General features: G+C 41.6%; 1 protein-coding gene across 1 annotated transcript in view; it reads left to right on the plus strand.

The window, feature by feature from the left end:
• Positions 1-21,595, plus strand: part of PIP5K1B (phosphatidylinositol-4-phosphate 5-kinase type 1 beta) — a 281,029-nt gene extending 259,434 nt beyond the window's left edge. Inside the window, exons 14-15 of the mRNA XM_081103450.1 lie at positions 9,211-9,328; positions 20,825-21,595. Of these exons, the coding sequence (XP_080959576.1) occupies positions 9,211-9,328; positions 20,825-20,827 (121 nt within the window). The 3' untranslated portion in view covers positions 20,828-21,595. The remainder of the gene's footprint in view (positions 1-9,210; positions 9,329-20,824) is intronic.
• Positions 21,596-23,401: the final 1,806 nt, after the last annotated feature.

Consider the following 23,401-nt stretch of genomic DNA (forward strand, 5'->3'; position numbering starts at 1 on the left):
TAGACACAGATATCAGTGTGGTGATTACCAGAGAAAAGGGGGCAGAGGGGAAGTAGAAAAGGGGAAAGGGAGGAAAAATGGTGATGGAAAGAGACTTGACTTGGGGTGGTGAACACATAATACAATATACAGATGATGTATTATAGAAGTGTATACCTAAAACCTATATAATTTTATTAACCAGTGTCACCCCAATAAATTCAATTTAAAAAATAAAGTATATTATTATAATGGGGAGAAAGAGATATGAAGGAACCCACCAGAAGAGCTAAAAGGAAGTCATAAAAGGAGCTGCCCCCCCTAGGGTTAATGGGTGTAGGGGCAGGAGGTTATTAATGTCTTCGTAAGTCTTCTCTATCACATAATATATTGCAATGTTATTTCTTTAAGAAATTAAGGCAGTGAGAGGATGACTTTTAAAATACAGAAAACTGTGGACTGTACCCCATGTTCTCTGAGCAAACGCCCCATGAGAATTAGCTATAAAGCACTCATTCGGTCTGCAAACAGAAATGAGAGTGTTCCAGGCTGTAACCTTATTGATGACTGTTTGCAGCAGTCCAGCCGGGCTAATGCTCTCCAGTGAAGCCGAACTAATGTTGCTGGGAACAGAGAGGCCTGTGTGGCATCAGAGGACCATTAATGTCTGCTCCCCGAGAGAGTGCTCGGAGGACGTGAAGTCCCCGACCTGTGACAAGCCTGCACCCGTGCAGACAGCAGAGCACAGAGCCGCTGAACGAGGACTGGCCGCTCTGCGTGTGCAGGGGAAGAACAGAACCGGCAGATTACGCTTCCTGGGTGCTTTGTTGCACATCAGGTGCAATTAGCCTTCAGACAGTGGCAAAACTTGGTGGTGCAGAACCCAGGCAGACAGCTAGACTTTTAAAGTCTCGTCTTTAAGACCACTTCCAGAAGTGGATTATCCCAAGCTAGGAGGCTAAAGAATGTCAGTGCCCCTGGGTTTTGAGGGCATTCCTCCCCAAGAGAAGTGTCCTCGTTTATGTAAGTTACCCCTAAAATGGAATCTGGGGAACTCTCAGCCAGAGAAATTAGAAATTGATTCCAAATAGGCTTGTGCCCAGCGAGCCAACAGTACAGTAAGAAAACGGCACAATAGTAGGAATCTTCTCCAATGCCAGAACTGACGAAAACAAACATGAAATTGATCAGCATAGACATTTAAGTGAAAATCCTTTTCAGAACACATCTTATTACCTTGATTTCCTGGGGTGTCATCAAGGAAGGCTCTGGATGTATTTACTGGGGTTGGATGGTTTATTCTTGTATTATCTCCCGCCTCTATTAATACTTACATTTCATTAACTTTTTAAGTAGCAATGGACATACACATATAAGTATAAAGGTTCCTAAACCCAAATAACACTTTATGCCCTGCGTGAAGGTTTCTTGATTAGGAAAAAATGCACCTTTATCTTCAAGAGTGTGTATAAGCTCTACTAATCTCTTTGCTCAAAGTAACATAACATTCTGTTAAAATGAAATATTTTTACTATCAGTTTCTGCTGAGGCCCAAACCAACAGCAAGGTGTGAGACCACAGGGCTTTCAAAGGAAGTGGTCAAAACCAGTTCTGCAGTCATTAGCTGTCCACCCACCTGCGGCCTTTCAAAGTAGTTAGGGACCAAGCAGGGAGTGGGGCACCTGTCCCAGCCCAGCTAAAGGGGCTTGCTTGAGTGACATACTTTGTAGTGTAGGGGACATATATGTGCTTCCTAGTGTCTGACTCAGGTCTGAGATCCTGCAAACTCCCATGATCAAACAAGGAGAGTTTGACTAAGCCACTCACTCACTTCTGTCTCTTTTCCATGTTTTATTTTTCTCTTTAGCACTTAATATTTTAAGTATTTATCTCATTGTCTTCCTCAGTACTAGATAAATTCCATGAGGCAAATATTTTTTTTATTTTGATCTCTGCTACATCCTAGCACCTATTTGGGTGTTTGTGTCATATGTTCATTATCACTAATCATTCCATAACCATGCACATTCCATAGTATCATTTTACATGTGGGAAACTAGAACTCAGAAGGGTTAAGGAATGCACCCAATATCACACACATTAAGTAGAAGAGCCAGAATTCAAAGGTGAATGATCTGATTCCAAAGTTCATGCTCTGCCTGTCATGCGTTATCAGCTCAGGTGTCTGTTTCCTGAAAATATACTCTTATCCTTTCTCAGGTGGCAGACAGTGCCTAATCTAAGATTTTTAGGGAAGTGACATGCCAGTTCTGTGCTCCAATCTCACTCAGTTCATAATGAATAATGAGGGTAACAAATATGGAGATTAATGAAATGGTTATGTAGCTTAACTCAATGCCAAGACATGTTAATAAGTCAGATTATTCAGAATATACTTACTGGGACTTTACCATATAAATGCCTAATTACATAGGGTTATTTTACAGAGTTTTTCATATATGTCATCTTGTTTAAGAATTAAACTAGTAGAAGCTGAAATAGCTTTATTCTTGTTAAGTATTCAATATTTGTTATTTTAAAATGTTGCTTTGTATAATTATGGTAAAATACACATAGTATAAAATTTACCATCTTAGCCATTTTAAGTGCACAATTCAGTAATGTCACGTACAATGACAGTGTTGTACAAACAATTGCCAGAACTCTTCATTTTGCAAAACAGAAACTCTATACCTATTAACGACTCTCTATCCCCCAGCTCCCACCACCCTTTTCTACTTCCTGTCTCTGAGTTTGACTACTCTAGGTCCTGCATATAAATGGAATTATATAATATTTATCTTTTTATGACAGGCTTCTTTCACTTAATATAATATTCTCCCTTTTTTAAGACTAAATAATATTCCATGGAATGTAATACCACATTTGTGTTTATCCATTCATCCATCAATTGACACTTGCATTGCTTCCACCTATTGGCTACTGTGGATATGGGTGTGTTAGTTTGCTAAGGCTGCCATAACAAAGTACCACAGATTAAGTGGCCTAAACAACAGACACTTATTTTCTCAGAGTTCTGGAGGCTAGAAGTCCAAAATCAAGGTGTCAGCAGAGTTGATTTCTTGTGAGACCTTTCTCCATAGCTTATAGATGGCTGTCTTCACACAGTCCTTTCTCTGTGTGGTTTTGTCCTATCTCCTCTTTTTATAAGGACACCAGTCATACTGGATTACAGCATACCCCAATTATCTCATGTAACCTTAATTACCTATTTAAAGACCCTATCACCAAATACAGGCACATCCTGAGGTACTAGAGGTTAGGACTTTAACATATGAATTTGGGGGTGAGGAGAGAGAAGCAATTCAGTCTAAAACACTAGGTGAGCAAATATCTGAGAGTCTGCTTTCAATTCTTTGGCATACCTACCCAGAAATGGGATTGCTGGATCATATGGTAGTTCTATTTTTAATTTTTTTGAGGAACAAGAGTATCTTGCTTTCTGGAGGTATCACACTCCCTGACTTCAAATTATATTACAAAACTACAATAATCAAAATAGTATTATATTGGGGGGGGGGGGAAATACATACACAGACCCATGGAACAGAATTGACAGCCCAGAAATAAATACATATATGGGCAACTAATTTTTTACAAAGGAGCCACAAACATACAACAGGGAAAGGAAAGCCTTTTCAATAAATGGTGTTGGAAAAATTGCAAAGTCACATGCAAAAGAGTGAAACTAAATTGTTCTCTAACACTGTACATGAAAATTAACTCAAAATGGATTGCAGACTTGATAACAAGACCTAAAGTAATAAAATACAAAGAAGAATATATAGGTACTAACCTTATGAACCTTGGTTTTGAAGGGGTTTTTGTGAACTTGACCCCAAAGGCAAGGGAAGTAAAAGCAAAAATAAATGAATGGGACTATATCAAACGAAAAAGTTTCTGCACAGCAAAAGAAACCATCAGCAAAACAAAAAGGCAACCAAATAAATGGGAGAAGATATTGGCAAATGGTACCTCTAATAAGGAGCTAATCTCCAAAATCTATAAAGAACTAATACAACTCAACAAAAAACAAACAATCCAATTAAAAATGGGCAAAGGACCTAAAAATACACATACAGACAGAAGACAGACAAATTGCCAACAAAGATATAATAAGATACTTAACTGGCTGTAAGGTACATGCAAATCAAAACCATGAGATACCACCTCACACCTGTTAGAAAGATATTATCACTAAGACAAAAAATAAGTTGGAGAAATGAGAACTCTGGTACACTGCTAGTAGGAATGTAAATTGGTGTAGCCACTATGGAAAACAGTATGGATATTCCTCAAAAATATTAAGAATAGAGCTACCAAAATAAAAATAACAAAAAGAATAGAGCTACCATATAACCCAGCAAACCCTTTTCTGAGTATCAACCCCAAAATTTTGAAAACACTTATTCATAAGATATATGTACTACTATGTTCAGTGCAACATTATTCATAATAGACATAGAAACAACCTAAGTGTCCTTTGGCAGATGACTGGATGAAGAACATGTGGTACATGCATAGAGTAGGATACTACTCAGCCATAAAAAATGATGAAATGTTGCAATTTTACGACAACATGGATGGATCTTGAGAGCATCATGCTAAGTGAAACAAGTCAGATGGAAAAGGACAAGAACCCCCCCTCATATGTGGGATATAAAACAGAAAGAACAAACAAACAAAACACGCAAACTCATAGACACAGACAATACTATGATGGTTACCAGAGGGAAATGGGACGAGAGAAGGATGAAGATGGTAAAGGGGTGATCGAAGGAGACTACACTTTTGGTGGTGAGCACATAATGCAATATACAGATGATATATTATAAAATCAAACACTTTAAACATAATGTTAATGTTACCCCAATAAATTTTTAAAAAGAAAATTTGTACTGAAATATATGTATCTTATAAGTACAAAACAATAAATAATATGCAAAGTTTCAAACTGTGATCATTGAATTTCATTTGTTTATAAAACACCCAGTTTATAATTTAACATCATAAAGACATTATGACTACAAACGATGTTGCTTTGTAAAGCATATTCTACCTGCTTATTTTTTCTCAACCTTTTCAGCCCATCTTTACTCTTCTCAAGACAACAAAAATCACCAAGTTCACATCAAGCATCATATACTGCATTTGTTTTTTGCTGGTTTATATGATTATTTTCAAGTTCCTAAGCACATTGGCTTAGCTGCCTTGGTTTTGGCAAATCTGTATTCATTGTGACCCTGGGCAAGCCACTGCACTCCCTGGGCCTCAGCTTCCTCACCTGTGAGGTGGACGTGGTGGCTGAGAGGTACACAGGGGGCCAGACAGAGACGATGCAAAGTGGAACAGGCCCCGTATAATGCAGAGGAGAGTAGTGGGGACCCTAGTGAACTGGAGGGGACATGCCCAGTTTAAAGGGAGCAGCCACAACCTCATTGCTACTCAGAATTTCTCGCTGTTCTGGTTTCTCATAAGAAGTGGTGGGAAACTTTTTTTGTGGGAATTCCCTATTTCTTAATTTAGCAATAATTCAACCTCAAAAAATCTTTCGTTTTTACTGGATATATACCTTGGAGTAAAATTGCTGGCTCAAATGGTTTAAGGACTCATGAAACCATTTTCCAAAGTAGCTGCATCACTTTACATTCTCATCAGCAATGCAGGAGGTCTCCAATTTCTCACATTCTTTCCAACACTTGTTTGTCTGTCTTTTTTATTACAGCCATCCTAGTGGGTACAAAGTGCTATCTCATAGTGGTTTTGATTTGCATTCCCCTGCAAATATATCTTCTTTGGAGAAATGTCTATTCAGATCCTTTCCCTATTTCTAAAGTGCATTATTTACCTTGTCATTATTGCATTATGAGTTCTCTAAATAATCTGATACAAGTCCCTGTGAGTCTCATTTTTGTCCCCAAACTTAATGCTCAGAATATTCTTCTTACTAAGACAGGAAACTATTCTAATGCACGTGGAAAACAGTGTAAATAGCAATGTGGTCTTTTTTAAAATATGCCTATTAGATTTTATCAAATTTTGACGATGTGATACTGAGGAAATTGGGTATTTCTTTTTTCTGTAATCATATTGAATTTTAACTAAAATAATTCGTAAATGTACCTATTAATACTCTAGGTTTCTTTTATATTTTAATGTTGTCTTAAACAGGCTAGTAGCTTACTCCTAGTTTCCAAAAATAAAAGATAAATATTAGATTGAAAAATATTTGCAAACTGGGTTTGCTTCTGGGGAGGTGAATCTCTGGGTCACAAGAGGTCAGTAGAAAGAGGAGGATGACTTTTTATTTTACACTACAAGTAGTGCCATTTAAATAATTTTAAAAAGTAAAGCACTTCTAGAATATTCTCAGTAATCCCCTTAATCTTAGGAGGGATATCGATAAGATTAATAACTAAATACTCAGACAAGAAGGGGAAAATTTAGTTTTGAATCTCATCAAATAAATTATATGTTTACAAAATAACCCAAGATCCATTAGAGCAGTGGTTCTCAACCTTGGCTGCACATTAGAATCACCTGGGAATCTTTTAAAAATCTTGGGCCCAGAAGTCAGGATTTTTTAAAAATTCCCAGGTGATTCTAATGTGCAGCCAAGGTTGATAACCACTGCATTAGAGGTTTATTTAATTATATATAAACTCAAATGCCCCCCCTAAAAAATAGAAATAAAAACGCAGAGGCACACCACAATTACATATTTTCTGACTATCTTGTTTTTAGTTTTGAGGTTTACGAAGATAAATAATTTATCTTTCTCATAAGGCTTAACCAGCAGGATCATTTTGTACCCACAGGAGTAGTGAATGGCATTTTAACAGCTGAAAGGCAAAAGTCAAATAAAGTCCATAACTGCATCATTGTTTTGATCCAAAAAATAACCTGGGTCATGTTTATTGCTACACAGTGCCTCTCAAAATAGCAGCCCTTGAAAACTGGTGGTTTACTTAACCCACGAAATCTGTGAAGGTTTATAACAAACTCAACAGCTCGATGAGGGGAAGGCCACATTCACCCTGCTCTTTAAAATCCATTGGAGCAGACTCTGTTTCCCATATTGTATAACCCATCTTAGGTTTTTGATCAGCAAGAGAACTTCTAGCCTGACTGGCATGACTCAGCTTCAACCTATGAACCTGGAGATCACGGTTCAATTCCAGGTCAGGGCACATGCCCGGGTAGTAGGCTCGATCCCCAGTGTGGGACGTGCGGGAGGCAACCAACCAATGATTCTCTTTCATATTGATGCTTCTATCTCTCTCTCTCCCTCTCCCTTCCTCTCTGAAATCAATAAAGATTTTTTTTTTTTAAAGAGAGAGAACTTCTTATACTGTGTCCAGAATTTAGGAGAAAATGTATCAAGCCAAAAGTGAAGTGGTTTTCTTTGATTCCCACATTCTCAAATACCATCAACTGGAAGACTTATGGGAGATTCCTCCCTTCACTTCCTCTTAGCACTGGTCTGTATTCTTATAATTTTCTTTATAATGAACATGATTTCTTTTTTTAAGACATATGTGCCCTGAATCGAACCGTGACCTGCTGATTCATAGGTCACCGCTCAACCACTGAGCCATGCCAGCCGGGCTGAACGTGATTTAGTAAGATCACACAATTCTTTTCATAAAGAATTTTTGATATTGTAAAGGTCAGGACTTATAACTATTTCACATATCTTCAACTACTAGATAAATACAGAAATAGAATAGGAAAGGGCAGGGGAATACAATGTCTTCAATATCTCCCATCCTCCTGGGAGGCTCAGACAAGAAACTCAGAGGATGGCTGTAGATGGGTGTTTTCATGAGGGGTGAGCTCTGAGTGGAGCCCAGAAGGGGACAGGCCCTGGTAAAAGGGGAGGTGAGAGTGGAAGCCAGTCTCACACACTCCTGCTCTCAGCCCTACTTACTGCCCAGGGAAAGCCACAGGCCACTGCCAAAGTTAGTTCCGCTTCTCCCAGCTCCTCTAACACCAATATCACACTCTTCCACCATTGTCTGCAAATATTTTGCTCCCGCAAAAGCACCACATGGCAAATTTCCACAGGTTAAAAACATAACTTTCATTTCAGTGGGGGAAAGATTGTGCATTTCTGAACTCTTAACTTAATCCCCAATTTAAATACTATGAAAATGGACCGATTACCTAAACAGCAAGCACTGGTATCATGACAAAACATGGTGGTTTCCCTTCATTAATGACTCTTCGATATGACTTGGGCTGTTGTTGTTACTAAGGGTACATTTAGGCTTCCCTCACAAAGCACACGCGCGGTATTCATGTGATTCATTCATGTGTTTATGTTATTCATTGCCACTCACAGTGTAGGCCTTGGACTAGCACAGTGACGGCGAACCTTTTGAGCTCGGCGTGTCAGCATTTTGAAAAACCCTAACTTAACTCTGGTGTTGTGTCACATATAGAAATTTTTTGATATTTGCAACCACAGTAAAACAAAGACTTATATTTTTGATATTTATTTTATATATTTAAATGCCCTTTAACAAAGAAAAATCAACCAAAAAAATGAGTTCGCGTGTCAGAGGTTTGCCATCACTGGACTAGCAGCATGAGCATCACCTGGGAGCTTGTTAGACACACAAACCCATGGGCTCCCACTGAGTCAGAAACTCTGGAGGGTGGGGCCCGGGAATGGGTTTTAATCAGCCCTCCAGGGGCTTCTGATGCACACCGAAGTTTCAGAACCTTGGCTGTGGTTAAACCTTTCTTGCCAAAAAGAAGAAGAAAGGAAAAAAACAATAGAAAGAAATCATCGATGCCAACTATGCACAAGGTTACCTTCTATAAACTAGCAAAGCATGAGTAATACTGTGAGAGGGAAACGTAAGCATCGAGAAGCAACTATTCAAAGTCAAAGATGACAGTGGTCCTGGACAGTCACAGTAATTCTCCCTGACAAGGCCTGGGACCCACAGATCACCTCTCAGAAATGTGAAGAAATGTTTCATATACCGAAGGAGACAGAAAATTCACTAAAAGTCAAACCAAATTATTTAAACTCAAGTGAGCACATCTCAGGTATAACCATATTTCCTTCAAACGCTCAAAAAAACAAAAACGTTGTATCCCTAAAACCTTTCCTAGCCTGCTCAACTACAATTTGGGAGGTGTCCTTGGGTTTTGTTCTGGAGGTCACATGCTCATCATTACTCTTCTTTATTTCTCCAGTAAAGGGTTACCTTCCAGTTCAACATTTACCTCGGAAGAGGGGACCATCTACTTGACTTCTGAGCCCAATGCTCTGGAAATGCAGGACGATAACGCCTCCGTGCTCGATGTTTATTTAGTAAGTAATTTCTAGTTCCTTCCCCTTCCCTGCAGGTTTACAAATGGATACAGGTCATGGTTTACACAGAACAAATTCTGTAAGACCAGGCATGCTTGGGTGTTCAAAGAAACAGTGGCACCCTGTCACTTCTACAAATGGTGCGTCTTTTCACAAGCCATGTTTTCTCACCATTCATGTAGAACATTACACAAAAGAGTACTATCTAGGGTAAGATTCTAAATCACCAGGTGTAATAAAAGGGCAGATGCCCTAATGCCAAGCAAAGTGCAGCTCCTAGGTGTTTTTCCCCAAGTAATGGAATCTTTGACTCAACTGTATTGCCTTGTGTGTGACTCTTCATTTGAGGGAGACTGCCTTAAAACAGTACCCTGAGAGGCACCAAGGGGGGTTGTGGGAAGAACCTGAATTCAGCATCCAGAATCTTGGCTTGCTCCCTCCCTCCGTAGTCACCAAGCAGCTGTGTGATCTGGGCAGGGACCTCTCAGGCTGTGTCCTTATTTGCCAAAGAAGAGAAATAATGCCTGCCCTGCCCACCTCACAGTGACCATGTGTGTGGACACCCTTTAGTGTCCCTCAGGTTGTCTCTAGAGCAGTGGTTCTCAACCTTCCTAATGCCGCGACCCTTTAATACAGTTCCTCATGTTGTAGTGACCCCCAATTTCATTGTTACAAATTGAACATAATGAAAGCATAGTGATTAATCACAAAAACAATATGTAATTATATATGTGTTTTCCGATGGTCTCAGGCGACCCCTGTGAAAGGGTCGTTCGACCCCCAAAGGGGTCGCGACCCACAGGTTGAGAACCGCTGTTCTAGAGGCATAATTGGATTGTTAGATGAGGCCTAGGACGCTACTCTAGTGTAAACAAGGAGAGTGAGTATTTCCCCTGAAAAGTACATCTCATGCTCATTCTCCACGTCCTTATACACCTGCACCAAATCTCATGGGACAGGGAAATGTTGATTTAGAATTTTCTGCTTTTTAAAGTTTTGCCAAGCCTGAGCCTGTACACACATCACTGTTCGTGTGCCAGCTCGACGTCGGGAACCGACACCGCTGTCTCACAGCAGCACATCTCCCACCTCATTTTGTGCTTCTCCACATTCCCCAACGTGGCACTGCGTTTTCTAGGTGTACTCTGCAGGACTTCAGTCACCCAAAATTTTACTCCTCAGTCCAAAGCCCTCTAATGCCTCCCTATTTCTCCTGGAGTCAACGCCACAGTCCTCAAGGCCCTATCCAGTCTGGTCTCCCCGCCTCTCTGACCTCCGCCCCCCTCCCCCCCACCTCCGTCTCTATCCTCCTCACCAATGCTGTTCCAGCCACACCTGCCTCCTTCGTGCTCCTCTTCAGACCAAGCATGTTTCTGCTCAGGACCTCTGCACTTACTTCTGGACACCATCTCAGCTGTCCCATGCTTATGCCCTCACTTCCTTCAGGTCTCTGCCCAAACATCTCCTCAGAGAGGTTTTCCGTGAAGACCCGCTATATAAAATAGAAGCTCCCTCCCCAGATGAAAATATTATGGAAGAGGTTTTTTTTACAACCCCTGCACATCCTGGTTGTGGCAAACAGAATCTTTTCCCACTAAGCAATGCTCCTCTTCACGCTTTTAAAAAGTTAGGTATGTGTATATTGCAAAATCTTCACAGAAGAGTTGGTTCCTCTCCATAACCAAGAAGATAAGAAATGAAATAGGAAAAAATATATAAAGTACTTTTTTGGTCTCATGCTAAGTTTTGTTACATCTGAAAGTAGAAACCAAGAAAGCTGAAATGAAAGACTGTGTGAAACCTCACCTTCATGAGCCACTTGTGCGGATCTTTACAAAAACCAGATTTGCACCAGCCAAGGGAGTGTGATACTGCTGAGTGGGATGTAAGATCACAAGGTGGTTAAATGGCATTGCCGGTACCAGTTCCTTTTCCATTATCTCTTAGTCCTTTGGTAGAAAAGTTGCCTTATTAATCATTTTGTTCCTCCTTGGTAACCATCAGTTTCATCTATGAGAACACTGCTTCTTAATCTGGTTTTATTAGGGTCTAATTTTCTTGTTTTATGTCTTTGATATTGAAAGCAAAGCATTTCAGCAAAGGATGGCACTTGCCTCCGAAGCCATAGGGAAAAGCTGCAGGATCCATCACTGATTGTATGGAGAACAGTTGAGGGTCAAGTAGATAAAAAGGAACCATGGGGGTTGGGAACTGAAAGAGAAGGTGGTGGCGGTTAGCTGGCTGGTGTGGTCGGCTGACCAGTTTTCCCAGCCCAGCTTTTGTTGTGGTTCAGAAGCACTGGAGGACAGGACAGGAAAGGGAAGGCAGAGGGGAGTCAGCGTATGGAGAGAGCAACAAGGTAGTGGAAAGTCTTCTCCCCAAGGTTGGAGAAAAACTTATTTAGCCTCATCTTATTTTGTAGCTAATAACAATAAGCTGTGAAATATTTTTGAGTGTTTCCTACATGCCTGACACTGCTCTAAATACTTTATATATATATTAACTTATTTAATCCTCACAACATGAGGCAGATGTGCTTACTAGCTTCTACTTTTTACAGATAAGGAAATTAAGGCTCATGGAGATGATGCAATTTGTCCTGGTTATGCAGCCAGTAAACACTAGCCCCGAGCCACACTCTTAACTGCTGCCTGGATTAGGAATTATGCCTCCTTTGCAATATGCAAATTAGACCTAGAGAAGCTAAAAGGCACATCCAAAGTCAGACAACAAGGTAACAAACACAGCACAAAAAACAGAGGATACAGAGACAACTTGGGTAACTAAGCATTGGTTCTTTTTAAATTTCAATACAGAATGAGAATGTTCAAGAAGAATGGTGTGAGGGAAACAGTCTGGTATTGTTGGAAGAGCAGAGCGTTTTGAAGAAGAATAATAATAATAATAATAATAGCCAAACTAAGCATGTGACCTCGGCCAGGCACTGTCTGGTGCTGGTCTTACAGTAGCTCTTTCATGAAGGTGGGTGTGATATGTGTCTCCATTCATGCAGATAAGGAGACCGAAGCACCTGATCAGCTCTCTGAGCTGGTAGATGGCAGAGCGGACAGTCCAATCCAGCCCTACCTACACGTGGAACCATGCAGCACCCAATCGCTGTACTTGTTACTGATGATTGACACAAGTCCCACATCCATCACGTTCAGTCATGCTTTTAAAAGTGAGAGATGCAGCCAAATAAGGAAAGAGTGGAGGTTTTATGTTGAGAATGGTTTTTGTACAATTCCACTTTAATCATTGTTTCCTTTCTATTTTTTTATGGTTCTGGTAAAGTCATTCCTAAACCTTCTGATCTCAGGACCCCTTTATACTCTTAAAAGTTACTGAGGAACCCAAGAGTTTTTCTGTATGTAAGTTCATAGTTAAAAATTAAACTGATAATACTCTGAACAATAAAGATAATTTTTTAAAAAATTAAAATGAGAAAGTATTTAAATGTTATTAATTCATTTAAAATAACTCTATTAAATGTTTATGAAAATAACTATGTAATCCAGAACAAAAATAAATTTAGTGAGGAGAGTGGCATCATTTTACATTTTTGCAATCCCTAATGTGTGACTTAACAGAAGCTGGCCTCTCATGTGTTCCTACATTAGTCTGTTGCAGAACGGCACATCATTGTACTTCACATGTACACCCGTGACAGGGAGTGAGAATGAAAAGGCAAATAACACCTCAGTATTAATAGGAAAATAGTTGGAGCTCATGGATCCCCCAAAATGGTAGCCCCTACAGTTGTTCTGGTCCTTCAAATTAGTCCCTTCACCTGTTGCAGAGCCAAATGGGAAGTGAATTAATTACAAATCGACGTCTGGATTCTATGCCGGTCTCTGCCTCTCATTCATCATTGACCTTGAATTAATCAATCACTCTATGGGGACCTCAGTTTTCTCATCCATAAAATGGATCATTAAACCATCTCTAAGACCCCTTCCAGCCCTGACCATCTGTGACTTGTTCTGAATTACAAGGTGCTGCAGACCAGGCTTGTCCACAGTCGGTACAGTCATTTCTCCAAATTCCACTGTTTCATCACATTCCACCATAAACTTTCACAATAAACTTAAATTTGATGGCAACGTATCTAGGAAGTTCTGCACCATTACCTTGTAACTCTAGGGTATGTTTTCCTGCTGGAGATTTATTATTTTGTATGCTCTTCCAGATCTGAAAGGATACAGCCCAGTAACCTCCCTTCAGTATTTTTATTTGCCTCAAGACTATGAAAGAGAGAGCGGAAAGGAAAAGCACGTAAAGGGAAGCAGCTATGTCTCTCCCGCCTCTTGACACAATTTGAATTCTCTTAAGCAGAGCCATCCTTACCTGAAGGGCACTTGGAGGCTTCTGTGGTGACACTGTGTTCGGTGTGGTAACCAAACGTACTCAGATTTCTCCTGTAATGTTTCTCCTCCTTTAAGATACAGCATTCTCTCTTGGTCCTTGTGACCTAATCCCCTGGTGCTACTATTTGTACTAATGGACAATACTGTTTATACCCCTTTAAAAAGATATCATTTAAACGCAAATGACTTATGCACACCAGATAACATCTGAAATTTCTTTTAAGGATTGCCCCACATATGTGTATGTAAATTAGGCCAGCTATCCTGCTTTCTCCTGTGATTTGACACAAAATTAAAAGGATAGGGTACCTTAGCTCATTATTCCACTGCCCTTATTAAAACATTTGGTTCAGGCTCCATGTCCCTAGCTATCTGCACTGCTCTGAAAAGGCCATTCACCTCCATACTCTAGACCAGCGCTTTTCAACTGTACACTTCAAGAATGTTTAAAACATGTAATACCTGACTATTTAGTCAGGGGCACTGACCGCTTTCCCTTAGATTGTCAAATAAAAACATGACAACAGTCAACACAATAGCTGTCCAGTGTGAATGAATGAAAATTATACCTATATTTGGTCAGATCAACAAAAATACATTTTATTTTTTTAGTGTGCTATAGAATTTTAGTACTGGGTCTATGTATGCCATGAGATGAAGAAGGTTGAAAATCGCTGCTCTGGAGTTTCAGGCTATTGGAATCATTTGCAAATATTCAAATCAAGGGAGGTGTTTCAGAAGGTGATTTTATCCCGGAACCAGAGATGTGTTTTCCATTGAAATTTTGAGTTGATGACATAGATTAGGGTATTTAAAAGAATACAATAGAGATGAACAGGCTCTATTGACTTAAAATGGGCAATCATGCGGTTTTAGTAGGAGAGCTAGAGTCCACTGTTTGAATAATCCGACATTCTACGGCACTGATGTGGTCGAGGTAGCTGTTATTTCAGTTACTGAGGCAGCTTCGTTGCCTGGTGTAGAATGCAATTTGGTGTTCATGGGAACAGGAACAACTAACCATGTCATCACAGCAGAAAAATGTTGTGGGTGACTAGCTGGGGATGGATAGGTAAGCGAGAGAGACAGGATCACTTTAAATATGGAAAACTGAAAGATGGCTGCTTCTCAAGAGTGACTTTCTTGCCTCTGTTATTTAGTCCCGAGGATATGTCCTTTCTTTTTACATATTATCATCCTCTCAATAATATGTAGTTTCATTCAGGTATGTGTCTCTGCACAATGGCTATTTGAAGTGCAAAGACAGCTATGGGCAAAGGAGAAGAAAGAGCTAAGCCACTTTTTAGGCATGCTGGAGTTGGAGATGGCGCTCTGATGTGCCGCTGCTGGATGGCCTGATTACTGAACGTGTCCTTAGGGAATAGCACTCTTTGATCATGGGACAGGGTGGCAGAGAAGTGAAAATGATTGAACAGCTTATCATGTTATGTATGAGAAAAAGAAGGGAAACATTTTAAATTAGGTCAGGGTGTCTTAGAAAATTCAGCGGAACTTTCTGACAAGAGAAATGGCACTTCTGGATTGGACTCGGTTGGCGTTGCGTGAATGGCATATACATGAAGTATCAGGTGTCTTTCGTCCCTCCTTGTCTGACCAGTGTTGGCTGCTGCAAGGGGTGTTCATTTGAAACAGTGGCAATTCTATTGCTTCTCGGCAGAGAACAAGATTCCCCACTGACCTAAAAACAAAAATGCCGCTGAGGTTTTCAGTAGATTTTAGTGAGAGCAAAGTAGGAAGAGGAAAGCGCTGCCTTTGGATTGGAGGGCATTTAACCAAAACGCCACTTCCTTCCACTATCTGACCACTTGTTGAGAAATGAGATTTCAGAAAGGCCAAAATAGGGCCCCCACACACACACTTTTTTTAAAATCTCTAGAAATGCTTGGTCCCCTTAAGTAGTTGGAAGTCCTGGGAAGAAAAACAAAGAAAAGAATCCCACGGCCTGAGCCCCATGGCACCTAGAAGTGTTTCCTGTACTGAAACGAGAGATACAAGCTTCAAAATAATGAGGCAACCCGTCGGGCTGGATTAGGAGGTTACCAGGAGGACTTTACTTTAAACAAACAGTATTAAACTACTGTTTAAGGATTAGCTTAGGGAACTGGAGTTGGAGTTTAAAGGCACACTGGCTGTTCGGTTACAGCAGGCCCACAATTAGCGATGGAATGACAGCCTGCGAGGCTGCGGCAGTTTTGTTGTGTTCTGTCCTCGCTTTACAGTGTCGTGGCCTCACAGGCCAGCTTCGTTTCCTCCTCCTCCAGCTTGCCTGGGTCTCCTGTCACATCCAGGCCCCCCACGGGTAGCCGCATCATTTCCGTTCCTTGTCCCCCAACACTGCCCCTCTCCCCTTGCCTGCTGCCTCCAAACTCTCCCTATTGCTTCTCAGTCTGGTTTCTACTTTCCTCCCCTCTCTTGTCATAGAAAGGCAGTGTTCGCTAGTCTCCTGAGCCTTTCCAGCCCTTGGAAAAGAGTGTTTGAAGAACAGTCTCTAATGGCATGAACTTGGGGTTTACCAGACCCTGAGCCTGCAGGAAACAAATAGCAAATGCGGAAGGAACCAGATTAGGAACAAGTGTGAATTTTAGAAAGAGCAAGTTTAAGTCATACCCACAACCTAGTGAATAGGGCTGTCGTCATTCGTCCCCTGCACTCTCCTGGATCTGTGGAGGACTGGGAAATGTGCTAGACCGGGAGAGTGCATAAAACACTGACCACTCAGTAAGAAATAAGGCCTCCCCGAGTGTGATGAACAGAATGAGCACTCTGGAGTGGGGCTGAGGGTTTGGCCTTTGGTTTGTCTGTGCCTTGTTACGTTGCCAGGGCTGCCATAACAAAGACCCTCAGCCTGGGGGCTTCAACAACGGGAATCCGTGGTCTCGTGGTTCTGCAGCCCAGAAGTCCTAGGTCGAGGTGTTGGCAGCGCCGTGTTCCTCTGAAGGCTCCGGAGAGGCTCCCTCCTTGCTTCTCCAGCTGCTGGTGCTCCACGTGTTCCTGGGCGTCCTCGGACTCGCAGCACTAACCTCTGCCTCCCTCTTCCTGGCCTTCTTCCCCGGCACTCATGAGGGCCCCGGTGGGTGGATTAAGAGCCCACTCTAACCCCGTGTGGCCTCCTCATAACTTGTGGATATAATTACATCTGCAAAGACCTTCCTGCCAAAGCAGGTCACATTCCAGGGTTCCAGGTGGACACGGATTTTCCGGGGATATTAGTCAACCAGCTGTACTGCCTTCCCCAGGGGCCTGTGAACTGCTCTGTGCCATGAATGGCCCCGTTCCCCACTCACATTTCATCTCCCTGGCTGAGTCCCTGGGAGGTCCGTTAGATGCTTCCAAATCATTTTGGAACCTCACAAAAAGGTGCCAGGTTAGTGAATGCGATAGCAGATACGGTCACCTGCTGGGTGCATGTAGTATGTAGAAATAAAACCCCTCAGGTGAACCAGGGCATTGGTGTTTTAAAAGCTCCCCACACATCCAACAGGTGACTTTGGATGCAGCACCAAGCAGGTTGGCGGGGCCCCGCAGTGCTGAGCATCCGGTCATTCCTGTGCTACATGTAAGGCAGAGCTGTCACTCCCCCAGGCTCCCCGCCTATGGTCAGCCAATAGCTTTGCTCGACATTAGAGAGAAAAAAATACACTTGATTCCCAGGTGTGGTAGGAGCCTAGTAGGCTCCTACCACACTCAAGTGGATGAACTGGACGTGCGCATGTGTTCCTGGTTCCTGCAGGCCTACTGCCACCTACTGGTAGGAAGGCCCCTCTGACCAAGGGGGCTACGTGATTGAAGTCCTTGAATGGAAGCTTAATTAAGAGTGAGTGTGTCGCTCAAAGGACTGTTTCCACTCCACGTCTTTTATCGTAGCCTCTGTGCTGTGCGTGCATATTCGCCAGGGGCACGCCCTTCGCATGGGACAGGCAGCTCCCTCTGACAGCCCAGCATCTTCCTCCTTTCAAGGTGGACTGGGGGCTGCTGTTAGTCAGGCACAAAACCAAAGGTGCTCATCTTCCCTAGGGTGGGAGGGTGCCTTTCTCCATCCATCCAGGCCCGGTCCACTTGAGCCTCTTTGAAAGGGCTCGCTGGCAGTCGGGGGATCCAGCACAGAAACTGCTCTCTTCTGCTTAGGCAGCGACTTTAACAAAGTATCAACAAACACAAGTTGGAAAAAGCCTTTTCTTCACATTCAATCTTTGATAGGTCGTCCCTTACAGCTGTTCAGTTTCTAGGAAAATGTAACCTTTACCTTTTTAAGTAACCTCCTAGAGGGGATGGAATTGATTATAATAAAATTCAAATATATGTAGAACCTTCTTTCTTTTTTAAAAAAACTTTCTAACTTTCAGTAATGGCTACCGTATTCGTTTCCTAGGGCTGCCTTAACAAAAGTCCCACAAACTGGGCGGCTTAAACAATATAAGTTTATCACCTCACAGTTCTGGAGGCCAGAAGTCCAAGCAGGGTCGGCTCCTTGGGAGGCTGTGAGGGAAGGCTCTGTTCCGGGTTCTCGCTTTGGCATGTAGATGTCCATCTTCTCCCTGTGTTTTCACATTGTCTTCCCTCTGTGTGTGTCTGTCTCCTGTCCAAATTTCCTCTTCGTATAAGGGCACAGTCATACTGGACTAGGGACCACCCTAATTACCTTACTTTAACTTGATTATCCCTATAAAAGACCCTATCCCCAAGCATGTCACATTCTGAGGTACTTGCGATTAGAATTTCAACATATGCAATTTGGGGAGCCACAATTCTACCCCTAATGGTTCAAAGTACTGAGATGGAGAAGCTTCTAGTTCCTCCTCTCGAGACCATGCCCATGAGCCGCTGGCATCTCATGCTTTCTTTTGACGTACGTGAGAGAGAAGCCAGTGCTCCTGTTTGAATGAAACCAGGCCCATATTCCTCCCCACAACATTCTCCTAATGCAGAAGCAGGGGTCAGAGTGGATGCGGTTGCAGCCCAGGGCTATCTGATGTGTTAGATATTAAGGGAACTTTTTGGGTTTACAATAAGCTGGGAAGTCCGCTGTAGAATCGTGAGCTGATATAAATCATTGATGCCTTCAGGCTTCCCTCGGGTCTTCGGAAAACAAATCAATCAGGCGGGGAAACCCTGTTGAGATACGGGGGCTGCACTAACGGTTTTGAGACCAGAGGCCATAATCCTAAGTCCATCCCATGAGATGTCCAAGAGGAGTGCCAGCTCTTCTCCTGGGTCTGCCCTCACTCAAATCTAATTAGTAAGATCTTATCATTTTATATCAGTGATTGATATGTACCACACATCAAAGTTACCACATCGAGCCTAAGTAAAGTCCACCCTAACATCTGTCCCGAGCATGTACACAATTCCCATGTGCCCACTGCTCTAGCTCACAACGCCAACCACTCAAGCTATTTCTGAAAGATGATTTTTGAGTAACAGTTTGAGCATATTGTATATCTAAGCAGGGAAACCTCTCTAACATGAATAAGAGAGAACAATCTAAATTATTAAACAGTGGTAACTTAAGAAAAATAACAACTAACAACAGGCTCAAATTACACAATAAAATCCTGGTTTTTAAATAAAATCCTGTTGGCCGGCTGGTGTGGTTTAGTGGTTGAGGATCAACCTATGAACCAGGAAGTCATGGTTCAATTCCTGGTCAAGACAAATGCCCGGCTGCAGGCTCTATCCCCAGTAGAGGGCATGCAGGTGACAGCCGGTCAGTGATCCTCTCTCATCATTGATGTTTTTGTTTGTTTGTTTGTTTGTTTTTTTAAATATATTTTTATTGATTTTTTACAGAGAGGAAGGGAGAGAGATAGAGAGTCAGAAACATCGATGAGAGAGAAACATCTATCAGCCGCCTCCTGCACATCCCCCATCGGGGATGTGCCCGCAACCCAGGTACATGCCCTTGACCAGAATCGAACCTGGAACCTTTCAGTCCGCAGGCCGACGCTCTATCCACTGAGCCAAACCGGTTTCGGCGATGTTTTTATCTTTTCCCTCTCCCCTCCTCTCTCTGAAATCAATAAAAACATATATTTAAAAAATAAATAAGTAAGTAGAATCATCTTTACTTGACATAGTTTCTTTTCTAACAATTTTTGGAGTCATTTCAAACTTTTTACTGAAGTTTTTTCAGCCTCCAAAGGAAGATGTTGGGCCACACAATCTCTGTGATGCAGCTTGAACCTTCTTAACTACTATTTTGGGAGCATTAGCGTATGCCAGACACTGTGCTAAGTGATATGTATTATGATTTTTGTATATTGTATTTTTGTATATACAGGCACTCATGTTTGTATATATGTGTACCCATATACACTACCTCTCCATAGGAAAGTTTATCACTCACAACTATTCCATACAGTGGTGTGTTTTTTTACCACCATTTTACAGATAAAATAAGGTGCAAAGAAAGTTAAGTAACTAGCATAATGTTCTATGGCTGTAATAATTAGGAAATCAATACATTTAGCCCACTGTGTCTATCTCTAAAGACTGAGCTGAGACTGCTTCCCCATATACAGCTTAGTGTAACTGTCACTGGTTGAATTAGCTGCCTCTGATTTTAAATGATTATCATATTAGGTTAAGTATTTACTGGATATATCTTCACTCCCTGGCCACAGGAACAGTGTTTGTAAAGGAACACAGCATTCATGAGTTCAAGACAATGTTCAAGTTGTTCTGATTGGCTTCAGACCTGATATACCGCAGCACATTCCAAGCCCTGTGCACCTGGAGGGCAGGTGTGTCTTCCAGAGGTCGCCAACCGGTGGTCCGCGGGCCACTGGTGGTCTGTGAGGTCCGAAAGGTTGGCGACCGCTGTCTTAGGTGGTGCTGCTTCCTTCTGAGACTCTAGCACTGTGCTGTGATTTAGTAGGGACTTGATAAACCTTGGTGTCAATAACATATTGCGGATCTGCCAGAGATGCAGATGCTATGCTCATCATTGCAGAATCCCAGCCTCACGCACCCCGAATTCAACTCGCACATTTCCCAGGCACAAGTCACTGGGAGAAATAACGGACTTGTGTTCCTACTCATGAGGAGCAGTGATCAGGCAACTCCAAAACTAAGTCTTACAGCTGCTTTCTTTCTCCCCCCCCCCCCCCAGTAAGTGCAAATGGTGACCACCGAAGCAGATGGATGAGACATGAACTCAGTGGTAGGAGAGAAGTTCCGCCACTCCAGATTTCCCAAAGGAACTTGGCTGAGCCCCACGACACAGAGTAACACTCATCTGGACTTAGGAGTCTGCGAGATGTCAGGGGAGCCTTGGTCCATGGGCTCATCAGCAGATGTGATGCGAAAAATACCACACTCTTCTGTCATTTGCTGTTGCTTGCCGAACTGTGAAGAACTGCATGAACTCTATTTAAGCTGCTTTCTATACCATTGCCAATCACTTTTTTGGACTTGAAAGTGCTATTTTCCTATTGATACTTGCATTATTTCATTTTGCATGCATCCAGTGATTATACATAAGCAACACATGTAATCTGCTTATATATATTTTTAAAAACTCATCTGTGCAAAATGGTATATAAAGTATAAATCCTGCTCTTTTTGCAAAATTATAATCACGGCCCATGTCATTAAAAGTTTAAATTGGTTTTATCTAAAGATCAGTATAATAGGTCTGCATATACTTTATAGATAACTAGCCTCTATAAAGATGTTTTCACTGTTTACTAGTGAAATGAGAAAAGCAGAGCTATTTATAAAAGGCCTTATGTCGTGTACATACACGTTGTCTTTCAAATATTTGTGATTTAGTTTATTGCTTGTAAAAGAGAAATTATATAATTTATTTAGTAAATACTATTGTAAACTATAGTTTTATTGAGAAAAATAAAATATTTTGTTCTCAATTGTGGTAGTACAGTAATTCCAGTGGTTTCTCTCTATTAATTAAGAAGAAATAACTTAGATGCGTCTCATTTTCAGATATTCCAGAATCCTAAATAAACTGAGTCTCATGGCAGATGAAAATGGACAGAAAATGCTCTGGCCCTGAGAAGCCAATAGCAGGTTCTGCTCAACTTGTTCAGGAGACTTTCCCCAGTGTCCTGGTGTATTAGCCAGCTTCACTGTTATGCTATGGTAACACACAATCCCAAAAGCTCTGGATGGGGATCTAGAGCAGTCCCTATCTAGAACATGTCACTTTTATGGCAGAAGAAAAAAAAAATGATAGTGTAACCAAGCGATGGGAGCTCATAAAAAAAACTTCAGCTTAAGTGCAGTTTACAATACTCTGCTCACATTCCACCAGCCAAAGCAAATGACTTAGACAAGTCCAATGTCAAAGGTGTGAGAAGAATACTTCTCACATAAGAGTGGACTCAACAGAGAGAAGCAATGAACAGTTTAAACAGTGAATGCACCTACACCATCTCGTGAGTGTCCCAAGCAGCAGAGGTTCAAGAAGCTGCATAATCATACTTGGGGGGGGGGGGGGGGCATGAGACAGCAAAATGACCAAGGCTGCAGAAAGACATTCCTGATGAGTAAGATGTTCAGTGTAAAATCTTTAAGTTAAAGCAAGCTGATCCTTGTAAGCAAACATGGTATTAACTTTTATAAATGTAGCCTTCAGCCATGGTTACTCAGTATAACTGTAATTTTACCTGCGGAGCTGGTGCTGGGAATCTATCCTGGGTTGGGATGTCAATGGGGAATTCGACTGAAGTGGGAAACAGGATTCTTTGCCATCTCTGTCCCTAGTAGTCATATGTGCTAGCAGGTGCTCTCCCTCACTACAGGGGTTGCCTAGCCAGAATCCCATTCTGTCCCCTCCCATTTGTAAGTGTACCCATTTACCTTAGCAGGGATCCTTAGCCCGGGGCCCACTGATTCTTAGGCGGGTCATAGATGGATATGAATAGGACCATGAAATAATAGGGCATATAGAGTTGGTTTTTTGTTTTTTGTTGTTTTTTTTTTTTCATAAACAGAAAGATTATAAATTTTTTATTTTAATCCTCACCCGAAGATATTTTTCCATGGATTTTTAGGGAGAGTGGGAGAGGGGGGGGGAAACAAGAGAGAAATATTGATGTGAGAGAAACCCATGATTGGTTGCCTCTTGCATGAGCCCCAACCAGGGCCTGAGCCAGGGAGTGGCCTGCAACTCAGGTACATGCCCTTGACCAGAATCGAACCCAGGACCCTTTAGTCTGAAGGCTGATGCTCTATCCACTGAGCCAAACCAGCTAGGGCAAGACTATAATTTTCATCAAATTCACAGTGATCTTGACCTGAGAAATGTTGAGAACCATTCTTTTAAGGCCTGATTCAAATGCTATTTCGATGCCATGAAGCTGTCTATGATCTCCAATCTTCTGCCCACTACCATCCCCTTAGTCATCTCAGCTATCTCAGAAAACTTCAACACTTTCTTTTTTTTAAGTAACTGAGGTATAACTTACATACAATAGACTAAACAACTATTAATTGTACAGTTCATTGGTTTTTTTACCTGTATACATCCATGGAACTGGTACCTAAGGCAGGATATCAAATATTTCCAGCTAACCTGAAGGCTCTATCATGCCCCCTTCCTATCAGTGTCATTGATGGGATTGATGCCTTCCCATCTAAGCCACAAAGGTAACCATTATTATGACTTCTATCATAATGGATTAGGTTTGTCAGTTTTTTAACATCTTATAAATGGAATCATACAGTA

The sequence above is a fragment of the Myotis nattereri genome (assembly GCF_964212035.1).
Source record: "Myotis nattereri genome assembly, chromosome: 12".
Lineage (NCBI taxonomy): Eukaryota > Metazoa > Chordata > Mammalia > Chiroptera > Vespertilionidae > Myotis > Myotis nattereri.